At 40.8% G+C, this 20,027-nt stretch overlaps 1 protein-coding gene across 2 annotated transcripts in view; it reads right to left on the bottom strand.

The window, feature by feature from the left end:
• LOC142107577 (BAR/IMD domain-containing adapter protein 2-like) overlaps window positions 1-20,027 on the bottom strand; it is an 82,361-nt gene that overhangs the window by 47,003 nt on the left and 15,331 nt on the right. For both annotated transcript variants that reach the window (XM_075191079.1, XM_075191080.1), the window contains exons 2-3: window positions 18,338-18,413; window positions 1,799-1,885 (exon numbers count right to left, since the gene is read on the bottom strand). In XM_075191079.1, the coding sequence (XP_075047180.1) occupies window positions 1,799-1,885; window positions 18,338-18,413 (163 nt within the window). The remainder of the gene's footprint in view (window positions 1-1,798; window positions 1,886-18,337; window positions 18,414-20,027) is intronic.

The following is a 20,027-nucleotide window of genomic DNA, read 5'->3' as shown; positions in this document are numbered from 1 at the left end:
CAAATTCACTAGCGCTTTACAATTGGGAACAAACACAGCAATAAGACAATACTGGGTAATACGGACAAAGAGGCAAGGCGGCCCTGCTCGCAAATTTACAATATTATCGCAGTATTTTAATAAACAGCCCCCTAAATAGACCCCTATGCGATATACAAATAGCAACACTCTAGCAGCCAACATCGGAAAGTAGGAACGTTGCAACTCTGAAAATACTAGTATGATCAGAGCCTTGGACCCAGCTATGCAACCACACTCATACTTGCTCCTACCATTCCTATGCTATAAAGTTAGAAGTCACACTATAAAAGGAAAAATATCTGTTTGTTGTAGCTATAATAATGTTGGATACACACAAAAGAATATAATATGTTTCTACAAATAATACAGGCTAATAAAAAAATATACATTTAAGGTTGTAAAAAATAACCTGCTGAAGTGGACTGGGGATTAGCGCACATGCCACATGATACATCTCATTACCATGTACTATTGTTGAGCCGTGACTCCTCCCTCCAGGCACTACCCACCTGGAGGAGGAGTCATGGGCTAGGGATGGGGATTGGTGCAGATGCCACATCTCATTACCATGTACTATTGTTGACCTGTGACTCCTCCCTCCAGGCACTCCCTACCTGGAGGAGGAGTCATGGGCTAGGGATGGGGATTGGTGCAGATGCCACATCTCATTACCATGTACTATTGTTGAGCTGTGACTCCTCCCTCCAGGCAATCCCCACCCGACAAGAGGTAAATATGGAGGAAAGAATGGAAATGTACAACTCTTTCCTCCATATCTGCCTTAGTACATAGACCCTGTATTATTTATCCCATTACATCAATATGGCTTTAATTATGTATTCTACGTGGCTGAATGATACACAGATCATAAGAAAACATATAGGAAACTTTAAATGTTAAAATAAAACTATAGTTTAAAAAGTCATGGAGGTGGGATAGACGTGTGCAGTCAATCTTGCACTATTTTGGATTAAACTATTATTGCACAAGGTATCAAAACACTAATAGTGATATTACTGAAACATTGACAAAAAAATCTCAAGTGAGGTACAAACATACAAACACACAATGTTCAGGACATGCCAGACAGAAGGATTTCCATTGATAAATGTGGATTCTACAAACATTCCCATGATTTAGAGTAGTAAAGACTTATGTGATATAACTTCCTCAGCACCAATAAAATGAATAGAGCTGAACCCACATGAATGGAGTTCACAGCTCTCCTGACATAGAAAGCAGCTTCACAGAGATTGTAACAACCAATGACTTAAAGCAAATCGTTTTGCATAACTTTGAAGGTCACTTGGGCAACAAAAGGTGTAAATGCAAACAAGTAACCCTGGCATTAAGAGGGAGGCCATGGGAGCGCCAGGCACAGACCGTCTGTGCACCTCACACAATCCATTCTAGAATGTTAGGGAGAACTAAGCATGTTGCCAGGACAACAAAATGGGGAATGTGATTTAAGCTAAGAAAAGCAGGGAGCTGGCAGAGATGTCAAGGGAGGAACAGAGCAGGCACTGAGGGCTACTTAGTTCTACATTCCCCCTGCAGGACCCACGGTATATATTTCACATGGAAGTAGTTATGCGAGAGAGGAGACGGTTAACAGGAATTTCTGCCTCTCTGCAGGAAGGCAGAACTTCCTGTTTAATCAGCTTGGTCATGAATCCCTGATCTTGAAGGCCTCTAGACAGTATACTCTCAATGCATAGAGGAGCCAAGTGCAGGACACAGTTGGAAGTGAGGTTGAATAAATAAATAGATAACTCACCAAGCTCTTTAGACCCTTGGCTAATGCTGGCAAGTTCTCCAAGTTTCACAAGGGCATCAAAATAGCCTTTTGCTGCTACCGTGACACCTGTAAGACAAAAAAATTATGAACTTTTAATTTGGCTAAGAAACCTTTCCACCACTGAACTTCAACTTTAAATAACCTTTACCTATGAAATGGCATTATACCTGTTAAATACACAGTAACTGGGTCCTCAAATTTATACCCTTAAGTACCCGCGTTCTAAAACCTACCATGTTATCATTGTCCTTTATTTATACCAGGACTGCCAACAGGTGCCCGTGGGTCAGATGTGGCCCACCAAGATTTTTTTGTAGCCCCACCATCCATAAAAAACTCCATAGATTCTAATCTCATAGATGTAACATATATGCAATCCTCTTATAAATATCTGAACAGTGCTGATCTATATAGTGCCAAAATACATCCTGCAATGCCATACAAGTAGAGAGCATTATTCAGGCACATCAGAAACCCCAGTGGACGGGCTGGAATTCATTTTTGCACACCCTATCCCACTTTTCAACTGTCCCAACTTTCAAGATTGGACAGACCCAATTTACGAACTTCAAAAGGGGCTGTGTTTGCACAGCGGTACTTTGCCAAAAGTTTTTTTCTGGGAAAAAAAAAAAAAGCTGAGCATCTCTAGTTTTTATAACAAATCTTCAGCGGTCATCCATCAGTGTTCTCCCCAGCACCTATTTCCCGGGTGCTCCATCCAACTGTAGTTGTTTACCTCCCGACTCTTGGAGCACAACAGACTATTATAATAGAATAAACCATTGTTTCTCCTATTAGAACAGGCACTATGTGAGCACTACAGCCAGCAGTGTGTGTTAGACCACTGACCATCAGTCTGACCAGTCCTGGCAGGTGTGGACAATAACCTCCAAATTTTTCATTATTATTGCAAAATATTACAACTGCCACCACCCGGCTACTTCTTAATGCGAATGCTTTATTTCTCGCTTCTGCAGCCACCTCCCATGTTAGGAGGGGATGGTGCTTCTCTCACGCAGAAGATAAAAGGTAATTGACAGCTTAGCAGATAATTGTGACGGACAGCTTGTCAGCTTTCTCTGCAGATATGCACATTGCGGATTGTTGATTCATACACAGTGCAAATATCTGTATTCTCAGGTGTGATTAAAGTTGTAGTTGCAATAAAATTTAAACTGCTTGCATGAATAAGTCTGTCTCTGCGATCCTGCAGATTAGCTTAGAGCACAAGTACAGACGTATAAGTCAAAGCCATTACTCCTCGCTCCTTCTGCCCAGTACTTAGGAATAGCCCCATAACCTTCAATCATTCTCTGGCACAGATCACTCTCAGACCTCCTCTCTCATCCCGATGTTTCTCACCCTCTTTCTCTCTCCCAGTCACCTACAGACCCTCGCTCATCCATTCTCCCATCTTTCTCTGTCCCCCATTTTCCTCTCTTTCCCCTGCACTTTTGTATCCCCTCCCCCCACTGCCTCCCTTCATTCCTACCTACCCTCTCCCCTACTTTCCCTCTTTTACCTCCATAAACTGCTTACTGTTAATGCCTCTTTTTTATTGCACTAAAACCCTTTCACATGCTTATCACTGTAGGTAAATAAATAAAAACACGGACGTCAGTAATTTTTTTGCCAATAAAGGTCAGTGTATTAAAACAAGACATAGTGGAGAAGAAGGCAAATTGTGAGTCAGCTACATCTAATAGCAGTAACCAAACAGTGTAAGGCCATCCAGCATTAACCACTGGTCCCAGGATATAATTCTGTATGATTGGCTGGTGTCAAATCTAGCTTCAGAGTGACTACACCTCTTCTGGACTCACAATAACGTGTCCGCACAAAGCAGGTTAAGGGGTCCCCCCACACAAGGACCAAGAGCCACGTTACTTCGCAGAAGGCAGTGACCTCAGCTAAGCAGCACCATATGAATTAGTCGCTGACTGCAAATGCCTTCCCGCCGAAATGTGCCTGCTCTGTACCGAGGGAAAGAAAATTGTTAACCACACACACACACACACACACACACACAAATGTAAAAAACGCAGATACATATGAAGGGAGGGAGAGATTTCCTGCAGCAAAAAAGAGGCTCAGCAACCACTGGGAGAATTTATAGAGCAGACAAGGACCCTCCCAGTGGATCCTATTGGATGGAAGCTGCAGTGGAACTTAACCTTGAATGGTTACTAATGGGTAAGTACTAGAGATGCTCACTGACCCCCGTGTTCTGGTTTTGGCTTTGGAGCTGGATTAACTTTGTGTCTTGGTTTTGGTTGTGGCAAAACCGCCCTCGTGTGTTTTGATTTTGGTTCTGTATTTTTAAGAAAAATTGCTAAAATATGCTAAAATCCCATAATTTTGCTCTTTTTTTGTTCCTACGTTATTATTAACCTGAATAGCACTAATTTCAAGTCATTTGCAGTCAATTTTGACCACCTCACAAGTCACAATATTACTTTCATACACTTTCAAACAAAGACTGCAGATTTAGAAGACCAAGCCTGCCAGACCTATTATTAATTCTATTTCAGCAATGACAATTAGCAATGGAGCTCTCCTGATGTCACTGTAGACTTTGAAGAACACTGCTACCCCTCCTCTTTCTATTCTACCTATGACGCTGCCCAACTGTTCTACAGAATGTGCTACCCCTTCTGCGTCCCTCTGTGAAATGGCTAGATCGCCGTGGAGGGCGGTACTTATAGGATCCAAAACTTGCGAGATCCGACGACGTAACAATGATGTTTTGCCTCATTTTCAATTCCGAAAGCGCGCAAAAGTACCGAGCTGAGTATCTGCTAAGTTCGGGTGTGTTCGGTTCTCGGGGAACCGAGCCTGAGCATCTCTAGTAAGTACAAGGCACTCACATTACATATGTGTTTAAGTGCATTCGGTTTATGAACTATTTACTGACCTACCCTCTCTCTGCTCCTCTTTCTATTTATCTCTATCACACTGGGGAAAAGAATACAGCCGTTTATTGAAAGTGGTGGGCATGTTAATTAAACAAGGAGATGTGCTTCAAGAAAATGGCCACCGCTCTTAAGCACACAGATGTAGTCATTACTAATTCCTCTGCCCAGTATTTCTTCTCTGGTGGGCAGAGAGTGAGGATATAATTAGTTTGATCCATCGCTGAAATACCCACTATTTCGGATGTCTCCCGGTCATTCTGAGAGAGTCAGCAATTATGAGCTTGACTCACCCATTGTAAAACTACCTGGCAATAATCCACAACTTCAAAATCAACATTACATGTTAAATTATAAAGAGTCATAGCTGGCTTGGTTATGTAAAACATTTATTTATTTTATTTATAAATATCATGTCAAGATAAGTTTTGTGCATATTGTGCATATTATCTTCCATCCACAGTACTTGTTCTCACACTGTATTACACTGTGCTATTAATGCAGTAAGTGTCATTTACAGAAGTACAAAAGTACAGTGCAAAGTACAGTGCAAACTCTGTTCTGTGAAGTCATGTGACCGTTCTTACACAGATGTCAATAACTTCATCCATTTTTACAGGTAAGCACATGGATTTGTAACCCAAGATGGCAGTATCTGCTGGGGTGCAAAACTTTGGAGAAATCTGGTAGTAATCTAATTATCGGGGCTTAACGCTGTCCTCATAGACTTCTAAGAGGAAAGCAACATTAGTTAATTTATTAACCAAATTAACAGCATTTCAGGATGTCGTTTACAATGGGATCCAGCTGAAGCATCTCTGGGTTCGCTGGATCCCTCACAGGTAAAAGCGCAAAGCACTTTCTCCAGTCGCTGGCAGCATTAGGCTGCTGGTGAGAGAAAACTGCTTTATAGAGGAGGGCTCTTCACAGAGCAGCCCTAGCATAGTAAATTGCAGCGGTACATCGCTTTTATTTGCAGCAATACATATCATACTTGCCAACTCTCCCGGAATGTCCGGGAGACTCCCGAAATTCGGGTTGGTCTCACGGACTCCCGGGAGAGCAGGCAAGTCTCCCGCATCATGCAATAGCCTGGCCAAAATGACACGATTTGTGGTGAATCGCGTCATTTTGGCTCCGCCCTCTGTGACAAAACGGCATTTCTGTTGTGGGCCAAAATGACGCTTTTGACCGCGCCCCGCCCCCTCCAAGTAAAAGATACATATTGGCAAGTAAGATACATGTTGTTACCAGGCTGGAGTCATAAATAGACCCCCATATTTTGCAGGACAAAATTAGTTAAATGAGTTTTATGTGTGGGTAAACAGCATTTTCTTCTGCGCAAAATGACTTGAATCCTAAGGCTGGTCAGAGGAGCTGGAAGCAGACCCTCATCCCTACGTTTTTAGTGGGATACATTTTGGATCTTCGTTACCCTAGGCACAATGATCACCTTGTGTTGCCTGAACGCTGTCTAAGGATACTACACAATCCCACTTCCTTTAATGCAGCCCCTGTAACACTTTAATGGCATAGGCACTTGCCCATACTCCCTTGTGAGCAATCCATGCTTCATTTGTAGACTAAAACTCACATCATCTAGAGCCAGAAACATGTAACAACCTTCTTTGCGGCATAAACTTCAATAGCTCTAACAATGAAATGACAAAAATCTTCCCCAAGACTTAACTATTTGTATAAGACAGACAGATCCTAACAGGCCTTCAGGAAGCTGACTCCACAGACAGCCCAACACATTCTTGTGCTGTTTATCACCTGTTGCAGATTTGTTTCCAATTTTATCTTTGTGTTTCCTACTTCTATTCATTACCCCTTTCCAGTGTAGAACGATGTTTGATATCTATCTTCCCTATCTGCATGTTACCCACAAAGTCACTCACTATACACTGATTTCACCAAGAACTATAACCAATTACTGTTCTATTTACTTTTAACTCTCGCATACATAGACCTATTCTATCTATGTTTATACAGCTCCTGTTTATGTGCTTACAGTGTAGTTAACACTTAAAAATAATTTTCAGGCTTAGAAAATCCCCCGAGTACATCAAGCACAGCACTGTCTAGATGAGCATTTATCTACTACAATCTACATCAAAATATTCTTACTGACCATGGTTACTATCTCAATTTATGCACTTTAAATGCAATAGAAAATAGGTCTGTAACTATGGCAGGGTTGACAATGGTTTTAAAATGTAGGAGCCAGACTAAATAATTAGGAGCCAGGCAAATTCTAGACAATCTTTATAGCGTCCACTAATAAACAGCAGACCAGATACATAGCACCTGCCTCCTATATCTACAGCTCACCCCTCTGACAGACATTACACAATCTATAAAGCAAAACACTTAGGCAGGTTTCCAGTTGCCCGGACCCCCTCAGGGGCTGGGAGTGTGGTACTTGAGAATCCAGGTGGGCCACAATATACTTCTGCGCCCGCCCATCTATTCCCCCACTGACAGCATGTGTGAAGGAAGATTCAGCGCCGTCAGCAACCTACAACACCACAGGGAAGAAGTGTGTAGGGGGCGTGGGTAGCTTTTAACATAAGTAAAGTGGGAAAGGGCTTTTAATAAAGGTTGAGGTGTGAGTGGGGGCGCGAGCTATTAATTGGTAGGGTGAGGGTTGAGACTAATCATTTAATGGTGAATGCGAGTTATTCATTTATTGGTGGGGGTTATTTATTTTATGGTGGGAATTTAAAAAACTGGGGTTATGGTGGGGAAAATTAGTTTAAAGTGGGGTGGTGGGACTATTAATTTAATGCTGGGGTGGTTTGGGGGCTATTAATTGAACATTGGGCTGAGTTTGGGGACAAGGAGGGCCATTTATTAAATAATGAATACTAAGAAAATACATATTACATGGTCCATTTTTTTCAAAACTGCCCCCCTCATCACCATCACTCTGCCGCAATCATCTACCCTTCCTCAAACCTCCCTATCCAGTCATTACCATTAGCCCCTCCTTCCAGCATAATCATTAACCACAATTCTCCTTCATTAACCAGTTTATCAAACTTTGTTAATCCTTCAAATTTGCATTATTATTAACGTTCACTCATGAACCTGCCGGCCTATTATTATCTCCCTCCATCATTAACCCCTTCCCATCTTAGTAAACCCTCCCCCACACTCACAGCAATGGTGCCCCTCCGCATTCACTCAGATGGGATCTGTGCACATATCTATTCCCGTGGCAATGTTAGCACTGAGCCCAAGTCTACTTGATCAGAGATCTGCACATCAATGACGCAGCACTGATAATTTTTAACATCCTCATGTGCCGATGGCTATGGTACGGAATTTTCCCATATAAAGATATGACTAATAAAGCAGATGACTACAGCGTTATGTGCAAAATCATGGCATTTATAATGGCCACAAATGCCTGATATTGTTGTCAATGTCAACAAATTGACCCGACAATGAAGATATGTGGGCCAGAAAGAGTCCTGAGAATTACCACCAAATAGTCTGATACATTTTGGTAAGAGCATACCTCAAGTTACTTGGTGTGAACCCCTAGAACAAGACTAACCATGGTCTTTGCCTATACATCCAGTATGTGCTGTGTCTGGAATTGTGCAGGAGGGATGCAGCATCATTCTCCAGGAAAAAAAAGTTGCTAAATGCCTAATACCTGGTTGACAGAGGTGGAAGCTGCTGTCTCTGATGTCGATCAGAATGTCCACTAAATGGTCTATTGGGTTTAGATCCAGTGAGGGTGAAGATTATGATATATGGAGAACACCACTGTCATGCTCATCAAAATTTTTGGTAACCACTTATGAGGGCGTTGACACACTGGATCACACACGGACTATCAGGAAAGAAATGCTGCAAGATTGGGTGAATATGAACACTTGGTACCATTAAGTAGTGATAGCACGGACATTCCTTTCTCAGGGAATGTTTGCACCCAAACCAAGCAAGGAAAATGCCCCCCACAACATTACAATTCAACCACTGCAAAAAACAAATAAGCAGCCAGGACTGCAGAGTTTCTTAGGTTAGCTCAACACGTACACTCGTCTGTTTGTCATTTGACCAATATCATCTTCCTCCATTGGTAGTCCACGGACTTTTAACACCTCTGAACTTGCAAAGAAGCTTATTCAAGTGTGATGAAATGTTTATGTTCTGAAACTCAACTGTGATATCCTTGCTCTGTGTTCTCATAGGACCATTTTTGATGAAACTGGCTGCTCACACCATAGCTTACCTTGATTTCTGAATAAATACACTGATATCACACACCTGGGGCTAAATGTATCAAGCTGAGAGTTTTCAGGCGGGTTTGATCAGATTCTAGCTAGCATTTATTTAGTACATTCTACAGAATGACAGCTAGAATCTGATTGGTTGCTAAGGCAACATCTCAACTTTTCAAACCTGCCGGAAAACTCTCAGCTTGATACATTTACCCCCTGGAGTCCACTGTTGCTGATGATGTTTTTCCTGCAGAGTTCCATGCTGACATTACTTTGATCATGAAACATTAGTTGAGCTTTCTTGGTGGCGCCAACAATAAACCCTCTTTCAAAGTCACTGAGGTCTCCTCTTGCAGCCATGGGTACCACATTGTTATAAAATGAGCCTGACCATGTTGGGATGTTATTTGCTTAGTTAACCCATGAGCCACATCTGTGTAAAAGCCTTTGCTTTTACTATGCTTGTTGTCCCTCCTTCTCCCAGGCATTTCCACTATTTTGTCTGTTACCTATACATGCAAATATTATTTTAACCCAGTGGCATCATGTGCCTCTAGAGTTGTTCTTAATCTTGAAAGACAGCATGCTCTACCATTCAATGACAGATGCCTGGATGATTTCTCATCAGCTAGTGGAGCATGCTGGGAGTTGTAGTATAATAGAGAGAGCCACGTGATGCCAATTTCTGTTCAATGGAATGTATCCGCTAACACCCTTTCTGTGACAATTCAATAAAATAGGCATCATTAAAAAATTGTTAATTAGTTATGTAATATTTCCTAAGTGTAATTGATGCCCACCCAAACTGGGCTGACATAATATTTTTGAGAATGCAGCCTCAGATCACTGTGAAGCTTTCACATCTGTTACAGTGGATAATGGGTCAATTGATAGACTGCAGTCCCATTCATATTGGTACAGTCCACAAAATACTGTAGCTGCCTCTACTGGCCATTACATGCCGTTGAGTACACTGTAGAGAGTAGGGAAAATGTATTTGGATGTAGAATACCATCTGTCAGTGTTAAGTCTGTGACTTATAATTCAATAAAAGCTTTCTGATTGACCAAGACACAGTGCCTATTGCACGCTTCTTTACTATAGAACTGCAGGAAACACATTACACAGAACATTCATACACCAACTATATACAGCACAAAATAAGATCCGGTGTATCCTTCCACCAAATCATCATCATTTATTTATATAGCGCCACTAATTCCGCAGCGCTGTACAGAGAAGTCACTCACATCAGTCCCTGCCCCATTGGGGCTTACAGTCTAAATTCCTTAACACACACACACACACACACACACACAGGAAAATTTGTTAGCAGCCAATTAACCTACCAGTATGTTTTTGGAGTGTGGGAGGAAACCAGAGCACCCGGAGGAAACACACACACACACACACACACACACACGGAGAACAAACAAACTCCTCACAGATAAGGTTATGGTCGGGAATTGAACTCATGACCCCAGTGCTTTAAGGCAGAAGTGCTAACCACTTAGCCATCAGGACCTACATACACCATATCCGGGTATTTATTTATCAAACATATCTAGAGGAATTAAACGAAAAGCAACATTTAGTTGTGAAGCATTTGGTACATAGAAAAAAGCATTTGTCCATTATGTGACTTTAAACTTTGCCTCTATAAATCTTTGCTTAATCTCTGGCCAAATATGTTGGAATCCTATGTTTTCACAATACACTTACAGTGTTGTTAGAATCATTTTGGATATTTGTAAATTCCCTTTTGCCAAATACTTTATCATTCTCTCAGTTTCCAATATCTGAGACACTAGCAATGGAATTCATACAATGCTGCCACGTTTCATCTGTTGGCTTCTTCCCATGACACGCAATTTCTACAAGTAATTTCCCTGTTGTAGTACAACAGATAATAGGTGCAACGTGACATCTTTGTATTCCATGGTGAAGTCCAAAACAGCAGAAGTTATTTCATTATTGTTTTTGGAGGGAGTGAAAAGACAGTCAATAAAATTAAAATAAATCACACATGTACCAAATGTATACATTCCAAGATAATTACAAAGCTTCTGTAGTTTATTTAAACAATGTCAGACTCCACAGTGTTCATTAGTATTTAATATTTTGTATGAATACATAGTTTTGTGATGAGATCATAAACGGTAATACAAATATGACCGGTAGGTATAATAAACTGACCACTAGGCACTGCCCTGCGTTATAGTACTATAATAACATTTATACTGCACACGAACTATAAGGACGTGAACAGAAAAACTGGTCAGCTGACATTGTTAAGCAACGATTTGGTCAAGATGACCGACTTCTGGATGAATAATGGGCACTAACTGAGCTCACAGTGAAGTTAGCTGGGTCTTAACAATGGCAAGCATTGCGATAAGTGTTAATAATTCATCTAGAAGCATGTACAGAATATTAAATAGATAATATATTGTTCATGTTTTACATTATTAGACTCCTTCCTCTTCTTTTCACAAAATCCACCTGTTAGCTCCTACATTTAAAACTAGACACACATTTTATTTTATTGTTAATATATGTTTGGCTGTTAGTAACTTCATATAGTAAGTCATGTTTATTTTTATTCATTTGTGTGAAGCCTTGAAATGTGACTGCATTGCATTACTGTAAAGAAACGAAGGGGTATATTTACTAAACTGCGGGTTTGAAAAAGTGGAGATGTTGCCTATAGCAACCAATCAGATTCTAGCGGTCATTTTGTAGAATGCACTAAATAAATGAAAGCTAGAATCTGATTGGTTGCTATAGGCAACATCTCCACTTTTCCAAACCGGCAGTTTAGTAAATCTAGCCCTAAGTAACTAAACAACAGATTCATAACTGTAACCTCCTCCTTCCTCTTAATGTGGTGAAAGAGCTTGTTATTGCTTCACTCAATTCATTAAAAGGGAGGCAATAACATGCCTTTTACATAGGAAAGCTTATTTAACATGTATGACGATAAATCTGCCTCTGTGACCTCTCCAGTCTGAGCTCAATACAGCCGTCAGACTCAGCAACACAACAAGTCAATACAAGGAGCCAAATCCATATGGCACGAAAAGTGGAGTTTTTTTGACACGTGAAAATAGCACTCAATTTTGCGTCCAAAATTGCGTTTATTGTGGCCAAAATACTCCCCAAATTAAAGGAAGTGTCTGCTCGCTGGATCTTGCATGAAAATTGTGGGGTTTGGCGAGCCGAAAATTTGGATGTGAAATGAAAAGTTTTGCATGCAATTTCGAGCAGCACATGACTCAGAGTCATTCTCCAGTTATTATCTGCAAATTGGATTGCAGTAGTATAAGGGATGCAAGCATATGTTGTCTAAACTTCTACCTTGCAAAAACCCATGGTGAATGCCCTCTCTACCTGGTATGCCAATTACTAAATATTAACATATGTATCTATGATACTATTTGCAATCACCCCCATTTGTACATTGATACAAAATATGTTGGGGCTATATAAATGAAAAATAATGGAAATAATAAATTGAACACAAGGATGTATGTGTTGCGCTGATCATAAGTTTTCCTATTTGACTATTTAAAGAAGGTTTGCTGTAAATAAAACAAAAATTATAATATTCATTATCAAGAAGTTAGAGAAGCAAGTTTAAGGGACAAAATTTAAATCTAAACTACAGACTGTTAGAATAAAAATGATAATGTTTGTGTTATCATCTTAACTCTCCTATTTATAACCCAACTTTCCAAATGTAAATATATAGGACATTACTGTTCATTTCTCACCCAAGGCCACTTATCCAATCCACCTACTCCTCCCTAATTTTGGTATGGACACTCAACAGAAAAAATATATAGAATACCTGGCGCTGATAAATAGCAAACCCCTCTATACAATAACTCTAAACGCTGCTGTAATGGGATAGTGTCCCAGAGCACTGAGAGGTGCGCACCTCATCTCCACGGAGCATTCAGCTGAGAGAGACGGAGTTAGGAGTTGGATACTCCCCACGTGGAATCTACAAATGCAGGTATTTTGCCAATATCCACGGATTCCTGCATTAATTATACAGTAGTGGAGAATGAGATATACTCTTGGAGACTGTACTTGTTGATACTCCTGTCTAGCGGATATCAAATTGGATCGACATTTAAACATATCTCATTGTAGGAGATCAAGTCTTGGAACGGTATCATTATATGGAACTTCATTATGATTTTAGTGATATCACATTATATGGACCATTATCATCTTACATCTGGATCCACAGGTTCTGAGTACATATGTATTACATTAGGTCTGCCATACCAGGTTCAGATTTCCCATATTGAATGGTGTCTATTCAATGTTTATATATTTATTTGTGTATGGTATTTTTTAATTTTTATTATTGGTTTTATGGAATAAATATTTTCTATTTTTTTGCAATCGTTGTGGATTTGATATCCATGTTATTTCTCCACCTAGGTATCCCCTGCGTATTATTCCACCTCTTATGTGCCTCTCTTCTGCACGATTATATATTTTTTATGGACACTCAACAACCTGATTGACGACATGCTGATTTGCTGTGAACAAAAAGGGATGGGCTGGGCCTGTACAACTTGTGGCTTTGGAGCTGATTTGCCGACAGCTGTGCACTACAGAACCACGTTTGTTGGCCTAGAGACAGATAGGAAGTATCCAGAGATGTGGTGTCTGCATTTTATCACCAAGGTGGGAGGGGCTTCATGATAAAGCCACCCAAGATCTGGCATCAGTATAGTGACACCTAGTGCTCAAAGTGGGGAGGTATGACACTTCTTCACCTCACTTCCTTACAGGCAGCCAGAGCCAACGGAAAGCGGGGTAAGCAAGGTGGGGGTGCAATACTCCTCAGGAGGAGCAGCGCAGAGAGTATATTATGTGTATTATATAGAGATTACTAGAACGCTCTGTGTGTTATATATGAGCCTAGAATGCTCTCTAAAATGTCTAACAGCCACTAGAATGTTCCCTGAATTGTAAAGAAGTTACTAGAATACTCTATGTATTGTATATCAGTCCTAGAATGCTCTGCATTGAACAGAAGTCAGATAGGGTTGATAGAGCTATAATCAATGCCTTTCAGATAACAATTTTTCATACAGTTCACAAGATATATAAAAGCAAGCCACACGCGTACTATTTGGGTCACGTCCATTTTTCTGTTGTGGCGCACTGGTAGAAAAGCTTGGGTCACTTATTTGTCTTTGCCCCCTGGTTAAGCGTTCCCAGCTCTCCATGGTATGCCTATGAACTAATCTACAGCTTGAAACCGAAGAAACAGATCTCTTGCTTCTCAGTTTACAGGAATGGGGAATTCACAGGACATGCTTGCCAATGAGAATATGTACCCTAGCATTTCAGGCCCCCGTCTGCTACGGGTGTCCTTGGGCAAGTCACTTTGTCTCTCTCATAAGATCTACAGGGCAAAGGAACTGTGCCCATATAATCCTGTGGGTAGCTCTACGTGATGTGTAAATAAAAAAAAAGACTAAAATTATATTCACAAAAGAAAATGAAATAGACTCATAGGCTAATTTAAACTTGTACATCTTTCTATCCTTTTTAGTAAAATATTAATTTCAGTACTGCGCATGCACACCAACAATGCATATGTCCATATATATGTATATAGATGGGCAAGTGCAGGCAAATTTCAGTAAGCGGTGTGTTCATGTAATTGTGACACACTTACAGATATGCACTGTATGAGGCATATGATGATAATGACTATCAGCAGTACTATGTAGCTGCTTCCAATTGCGTATTGACCTCTCCAGCTGATACTACATAATTCATTAACGCCAAGGCTATTTTATATGAAGTCGCGGCTGCCTGTTCTCATTACTTAATTAATATTTCCATTTTGACTACTGCAGAAAAGAAGATTCCCATTTGATTCTCAAAGGAAAACCAAGAGATGCTTGTATTTAATTTAAATGTTATTCTGTTTGTATATTTTTGTTTGTATGTAATTACATTTAGGGAGGGAATTCAATTGACAGCATTACTCGTGAGTGTAAAGCGGCCCGAGAGCAAAAATCAGCGTTGAAATTATCGTACTAACGGTAATAGTGCACGGGACGCATTATTCTCACGAATAACGCTGTCAATTGAATTCCCCCTTTATGTGGAACACGCGACTTTCACATTTACTATTAGCGGACAATCTCTTGGGTATAAGACACTTCATGACATTATTACAGTGTGTTCAGTTACGGTAATGTGACTTTACCATTTACTACTAACACTGTCCAGCCACACCTTTACGCTATCCCTATGCTATCTAGGGGTGTAAGTATACACACTTGTTACGCCTGACAAACTCCTGGCGCAAATACTACTATTTTTCCGCTTGACCTATCTTGAGATGCGTATGACTGAACACTTTTTTTAGTGTATATTTTCCCTACATATGTTTCCTCCTCTAAATGAGCATTAGGAATATAAATTATATAGATAATGTTTGAGGTTGGGAATTTCTTTTTGGAGATGTTTGAGCAACTGAGAGAACGTAAGGGAACCTCCGTATGCTATGTATACAGAGGGCAGGCATCACTGGTGTAGGAAGGAGACAATAGAGAGATAATAGATAAAGGTCAGAGTTCAGAGAGCCCCAGAAAGACAGAGAGTGCAGGCGAAATGTTCGTAGATGAAGAAGGTTGTAAGATGTGTGGTATGTGTGTGTTTGGTGGGTGTTATCAGTGGTGATGGGTAGTAAGGTGATTGGCACCGGGCCTCTGGGCCTTATAAGTCTGCAGCTCCCAAACCAAGCTGCAGTGGAAACTGAAACAAACTCCAAAATACTCATATAAACAGCCAAATACATTAATATATAAACAAAACATGACAGGGTCTCTTTAAGGCCCCTTTTTTATTAATATGCAGCAATCACACAGATTTTCCATCGCCAGTTATTGAAGCAATAGGAAACCAGTTATTGCCACAATTTATTGTAATATATAGCTGGACTATCTGAGGGATACTCAGTTGCCCAGAGATACTGGCTGGCAGCAGTAAGACCGGCCAATCTTGCTGCCATATGCGTGACACATGTACAGAGGAACTGGAAGCCGTGACTTCGACTTTCTGTTCCACTTATAAAAAAAAAGACAACATAAATTGTTAAGAAAAAAAATAATTATATATATATATATATATATATATATATATATATATATATATATATAACAAATAAACAATAATGATTAGAAAATATATGTTATTTTAATAAATAAAGCATTTTGACTTTCAATATCATCTGCTTTTGCCATCCTGAGATGGTGATAGCACGATGAGGATTGTGGTGGTACATGTACCATTGTAACCCTTGAGACTTCCGCTAAATCTGTTTTCCAGAGGAGACGTTTGCCAGCAAAAGCATGCAGGGAGAAGCCCTATCTCTGGTGAAAATGTTAATGAGATTCAAAAGCCACATTTAGAAGGAAGTTCAGTTAGCCGCGAGGTGTCTCTAGAACATCTGTGAGGCACCTCGCGGCAGAGATTGGACAGAAATCTCCGCTCATTTTTCCTCGCACCCCATAGAGGTACAAGGGAAAATGAGATTGCTACCGTAACTGCCGGCAATATGCGCGCCGCGATGTTCGTGTGCCACATCGTTGGCAATTGAATCTCCCCCTAAGATGAGACACTCCCTGTTTAACAAAGGGCCATAGAGCATGTTTATTCTCACTAAATTAGTGTTGGACCCACAAACCCCCAAAAGGTTGTAGACAGCGTTTTACAGAGGTGGTTCCATAATCTGACACAGGCACATACTGTGAACGTGCTCTGTGTTACATGAAAAGCAGACAAATATATTGCATCCATGTATATTTTACAACTGATAAATGACCTTTAATGAGAGTATATACAGGATGTTCTCTGCTTTTGCGAATACATAGTAAATGTGTGGATTAGAAATACTGAATAAATAAAAATGTGATCCCTTATTTTGTTGTTCAGCTGTACAACAATCCAATGTTCTGTGGCACGTATTAAGCCAGTGAGAGGGCAGAAGGGTGTGCTGTTACCGAAGTGTTTGGTTCATGCTGACATGGAGGCCAATGTAGCACAATGCTCGCAGCAGTTATGTCAACTTGTATGTTTTATAAATGACAATTTCCTGCTGTGGAATTGCCACAATGGTCACAAAGATGACTGTTACACTTCCGAGGCCCTAAATCTGCTCCCCTGACCATGCGTGGGGGCCTGGAGCAGTCCTGGAACTGAATGGTGGATACCTAGCGAATGGACCAGCATCACTGCACATGGGCCAGCCCATCACACGCTCAGGAGAGCAGAATGGTGGATCCCTAGCGAATGGACCAGCATCACTGCACATGGGCCAGCCAATCACACGCTCAGGAGAGCAGAATGATGGTTCCCTAGTGAATGGACCAGCATCACTGCACATGGGCCAGCCCATCACACGCTCAGGAGAGCAGAATGGTGGATCCCTAGCGAATGGACCAGCATCACTGCACATGGGCCAGCCAATCACACGCTCAGGAGAGCAGAATGATGGATCCCTAGCGAATGGACCAGCATCACTGCACATGGGCCAGCCCATCACACGCTCAGGAGAGCAGAACGGTGGATCCCTAGCGAATGGACCAGCATCACTGCACATGGGCCAGCCCATCACACGCTCAGGAGACCAGAATGATGGATCCCTAGCGAATGGACCAGCATCACTGCACATGGGCCAGCCCATCACACCCTCAGGAGACCAGAATGATGGATCCCTAGTGAATGGACCAGCATCACTGCACATGGGCCAGCCCATCAAACGCTCAGGAGAGCAGAACGGTGGATCCCTAGCGAATGGACCAGCATCACTGCACATGGGCCAGCCCATCACACGCTCAGGAGACCAGAACGGTGGATCCCTAGTGAATGGACCAGTGAATGGACCAGCATCACTGCACATGAGCCAGCAACTCACATGCTCAGGAGAGCAGAACGGTGGATCCCTAGCGAATGGACCAGCATCACCAGGGACCCTTATCCCTTACTGCTTCTACCTCACGAATATTTATGCTGTACTAATGTGATGCTAAAGAATAAAACATAAAAGCTGTGTATAACTGGTCATGGATATGACATGAGAAAAGCATTGCATAAGACATTTCTTTTTGTTCACTTTTGTGAACAGTGCATAATTGTACAACACAAAAATGAAAATGCAGCCTAGAATTAACACAGGAAATATCCCTATTGCTGTATTGATAACTTGATGATGATTTTACATCCCTTTTGGCATAGTACACAGTTTGCTGTCGTTCACTGAAATGAAGTCAGATCTTTGAATTGTATGCATTAGTAGTTACTAGGAAAAGAAAAAGAAAAGTTACCTGACAGTGCTTTCTCGTAATGTTTCCCCATAGTCACAAAGTTCTTTAGGCTTGGGTTGAATTGGTCTAGGATAACCTGCAGGAAAGAAAAAGTATATTGGACATTTGTCTTCTGTGATCTGTTGGTAAGAACTTGCCTTTAGTACATAAAAGGTCATAATTACATACTTCACCAACATGTTTGTACAGATCTGTTAGTTATAGCTGAGCCAGAACTTTTTTTTTATAAATAAACATTGTTCTGCTTTTAAGCAAAAATTACAGTCTTTGGATACTTCTCTTGTTTGCTTAGACCTGGACTTTAATCTTTATTAATGTGATAAATACTAATTTGTTCCATATTTCCAGAGACTTAATAGTTATTGGCTTGTCCATAAAAATTTCAGTCCTTGTCGATTAACAATGACCCACTACTCAGTATCGCTTCTGTTGCTCCGTGTGCTGAAAGGAATTCTATATTTCGTACTGTAAGCAGCCATCACTATATAATACAACAAAAATAAACTGTAAATAAAATCAAAAGAATGATGTTTAAAGCATCTGCAGTGGATGTGTCATGTTGGAAGGTGCTGTATTTGTATATTTGTGTATAGTAGTTGTGCTATGGATTAAGACTTCAAGTGTAGTCCCAGAATCTGAATTTGGAGTCAACCGTTAGACCAGCAATGCATTCTATTTTGTGTTGCTTCTTTTGGGCTTATAGAACAATGGCACAGTGACACTTGTGGTCAAAGCTAAAAAAAAAAAAGAAGATTGAGCCCCACTGCGGTACAGTGCCCCACCACAGAAATGTATACGTGCATATGCACAGCAGTAGAGTCCTGAGAAATTGTATTCAAGTAGTGTCAAGTATGGTGAGATCTAACTGTGCTCATCTATATTCCATTTACATTATAATGCACTTATTTTTTTTTAAACACTCTTTACACTTATTTGCATTTTGTTGCCTAGAACAAGACTAAATGTGATACATCATCATCATCATTTATTTATATAGCGCCACTAATTCCGCAGCGCTGTACAGAGAACCCATTCACATCAGTCCCTGCCCCACTGGAGCTTACAGTCTAAATTCCCTAACATACACACACACACACAGACAGAGAGGGAGAGACTATTGTCAATTTTTTATAGCAGCCAATTAACCTACTTGTATGTTTTTGGAGTATGGGGGGAAGCCGGAGCACCCGGAGGAAACCCACGCAAACACGGGAAAAACATACAAACTCCACATAGATAAGGCCATGGTCGGGAATTGAACTCATGACCCCAGCGCTGTGAGGCAGAAGTGCTAACCACTAGGCCACCGTGCTGCCCCATATACATTTGTGCTGTGATTGGTCACATAGACACGCCTTTGAAAAGCCAAAATTTTCACGTAATCATTTATGTTACAGGTTTTATCAAACTGAACTGGCCCTCCTGTTGTACTTGCTATCTTTTTACTAAACCTCTACATCATCATTATCAGCTATTTATATAGCGCCACTAAATCCACAGCGCTGTACAGAGAACTAACTCATATCAGTCCCTGCCCCATTGGAGTTTACAGTCTAAATTCACTAACATACACACACATAAACAAACAGAGAGAGAGAGACTATGGTCAATTTGATAGCAGCCAGTTAACCTACCAGTATGTGTTATCATACATAAGCATAATTTCCTTGTTGTATCTTGTGGCAAAATG

The sequence above is a fragment of the Mixophyes fleayi genome, chromosome 11 (genome assembly GCF_038048845.1).
Source record: "Mixophyes fleayi isolate aMixFle1 chromosome 11, aMixFle1.hap1, whole genome shotgun sequence".
Taxonomy (NCBI): domain Eukaryota; kingdom Metazoa; phylum Chordata; class Amphibia; order Anura; family Limnodynastidae; genus Mixophyes; species Mixophyes fleayi.
This window is presented reverse-complemented; position numbering and strand designations above follow the sequence as displayed.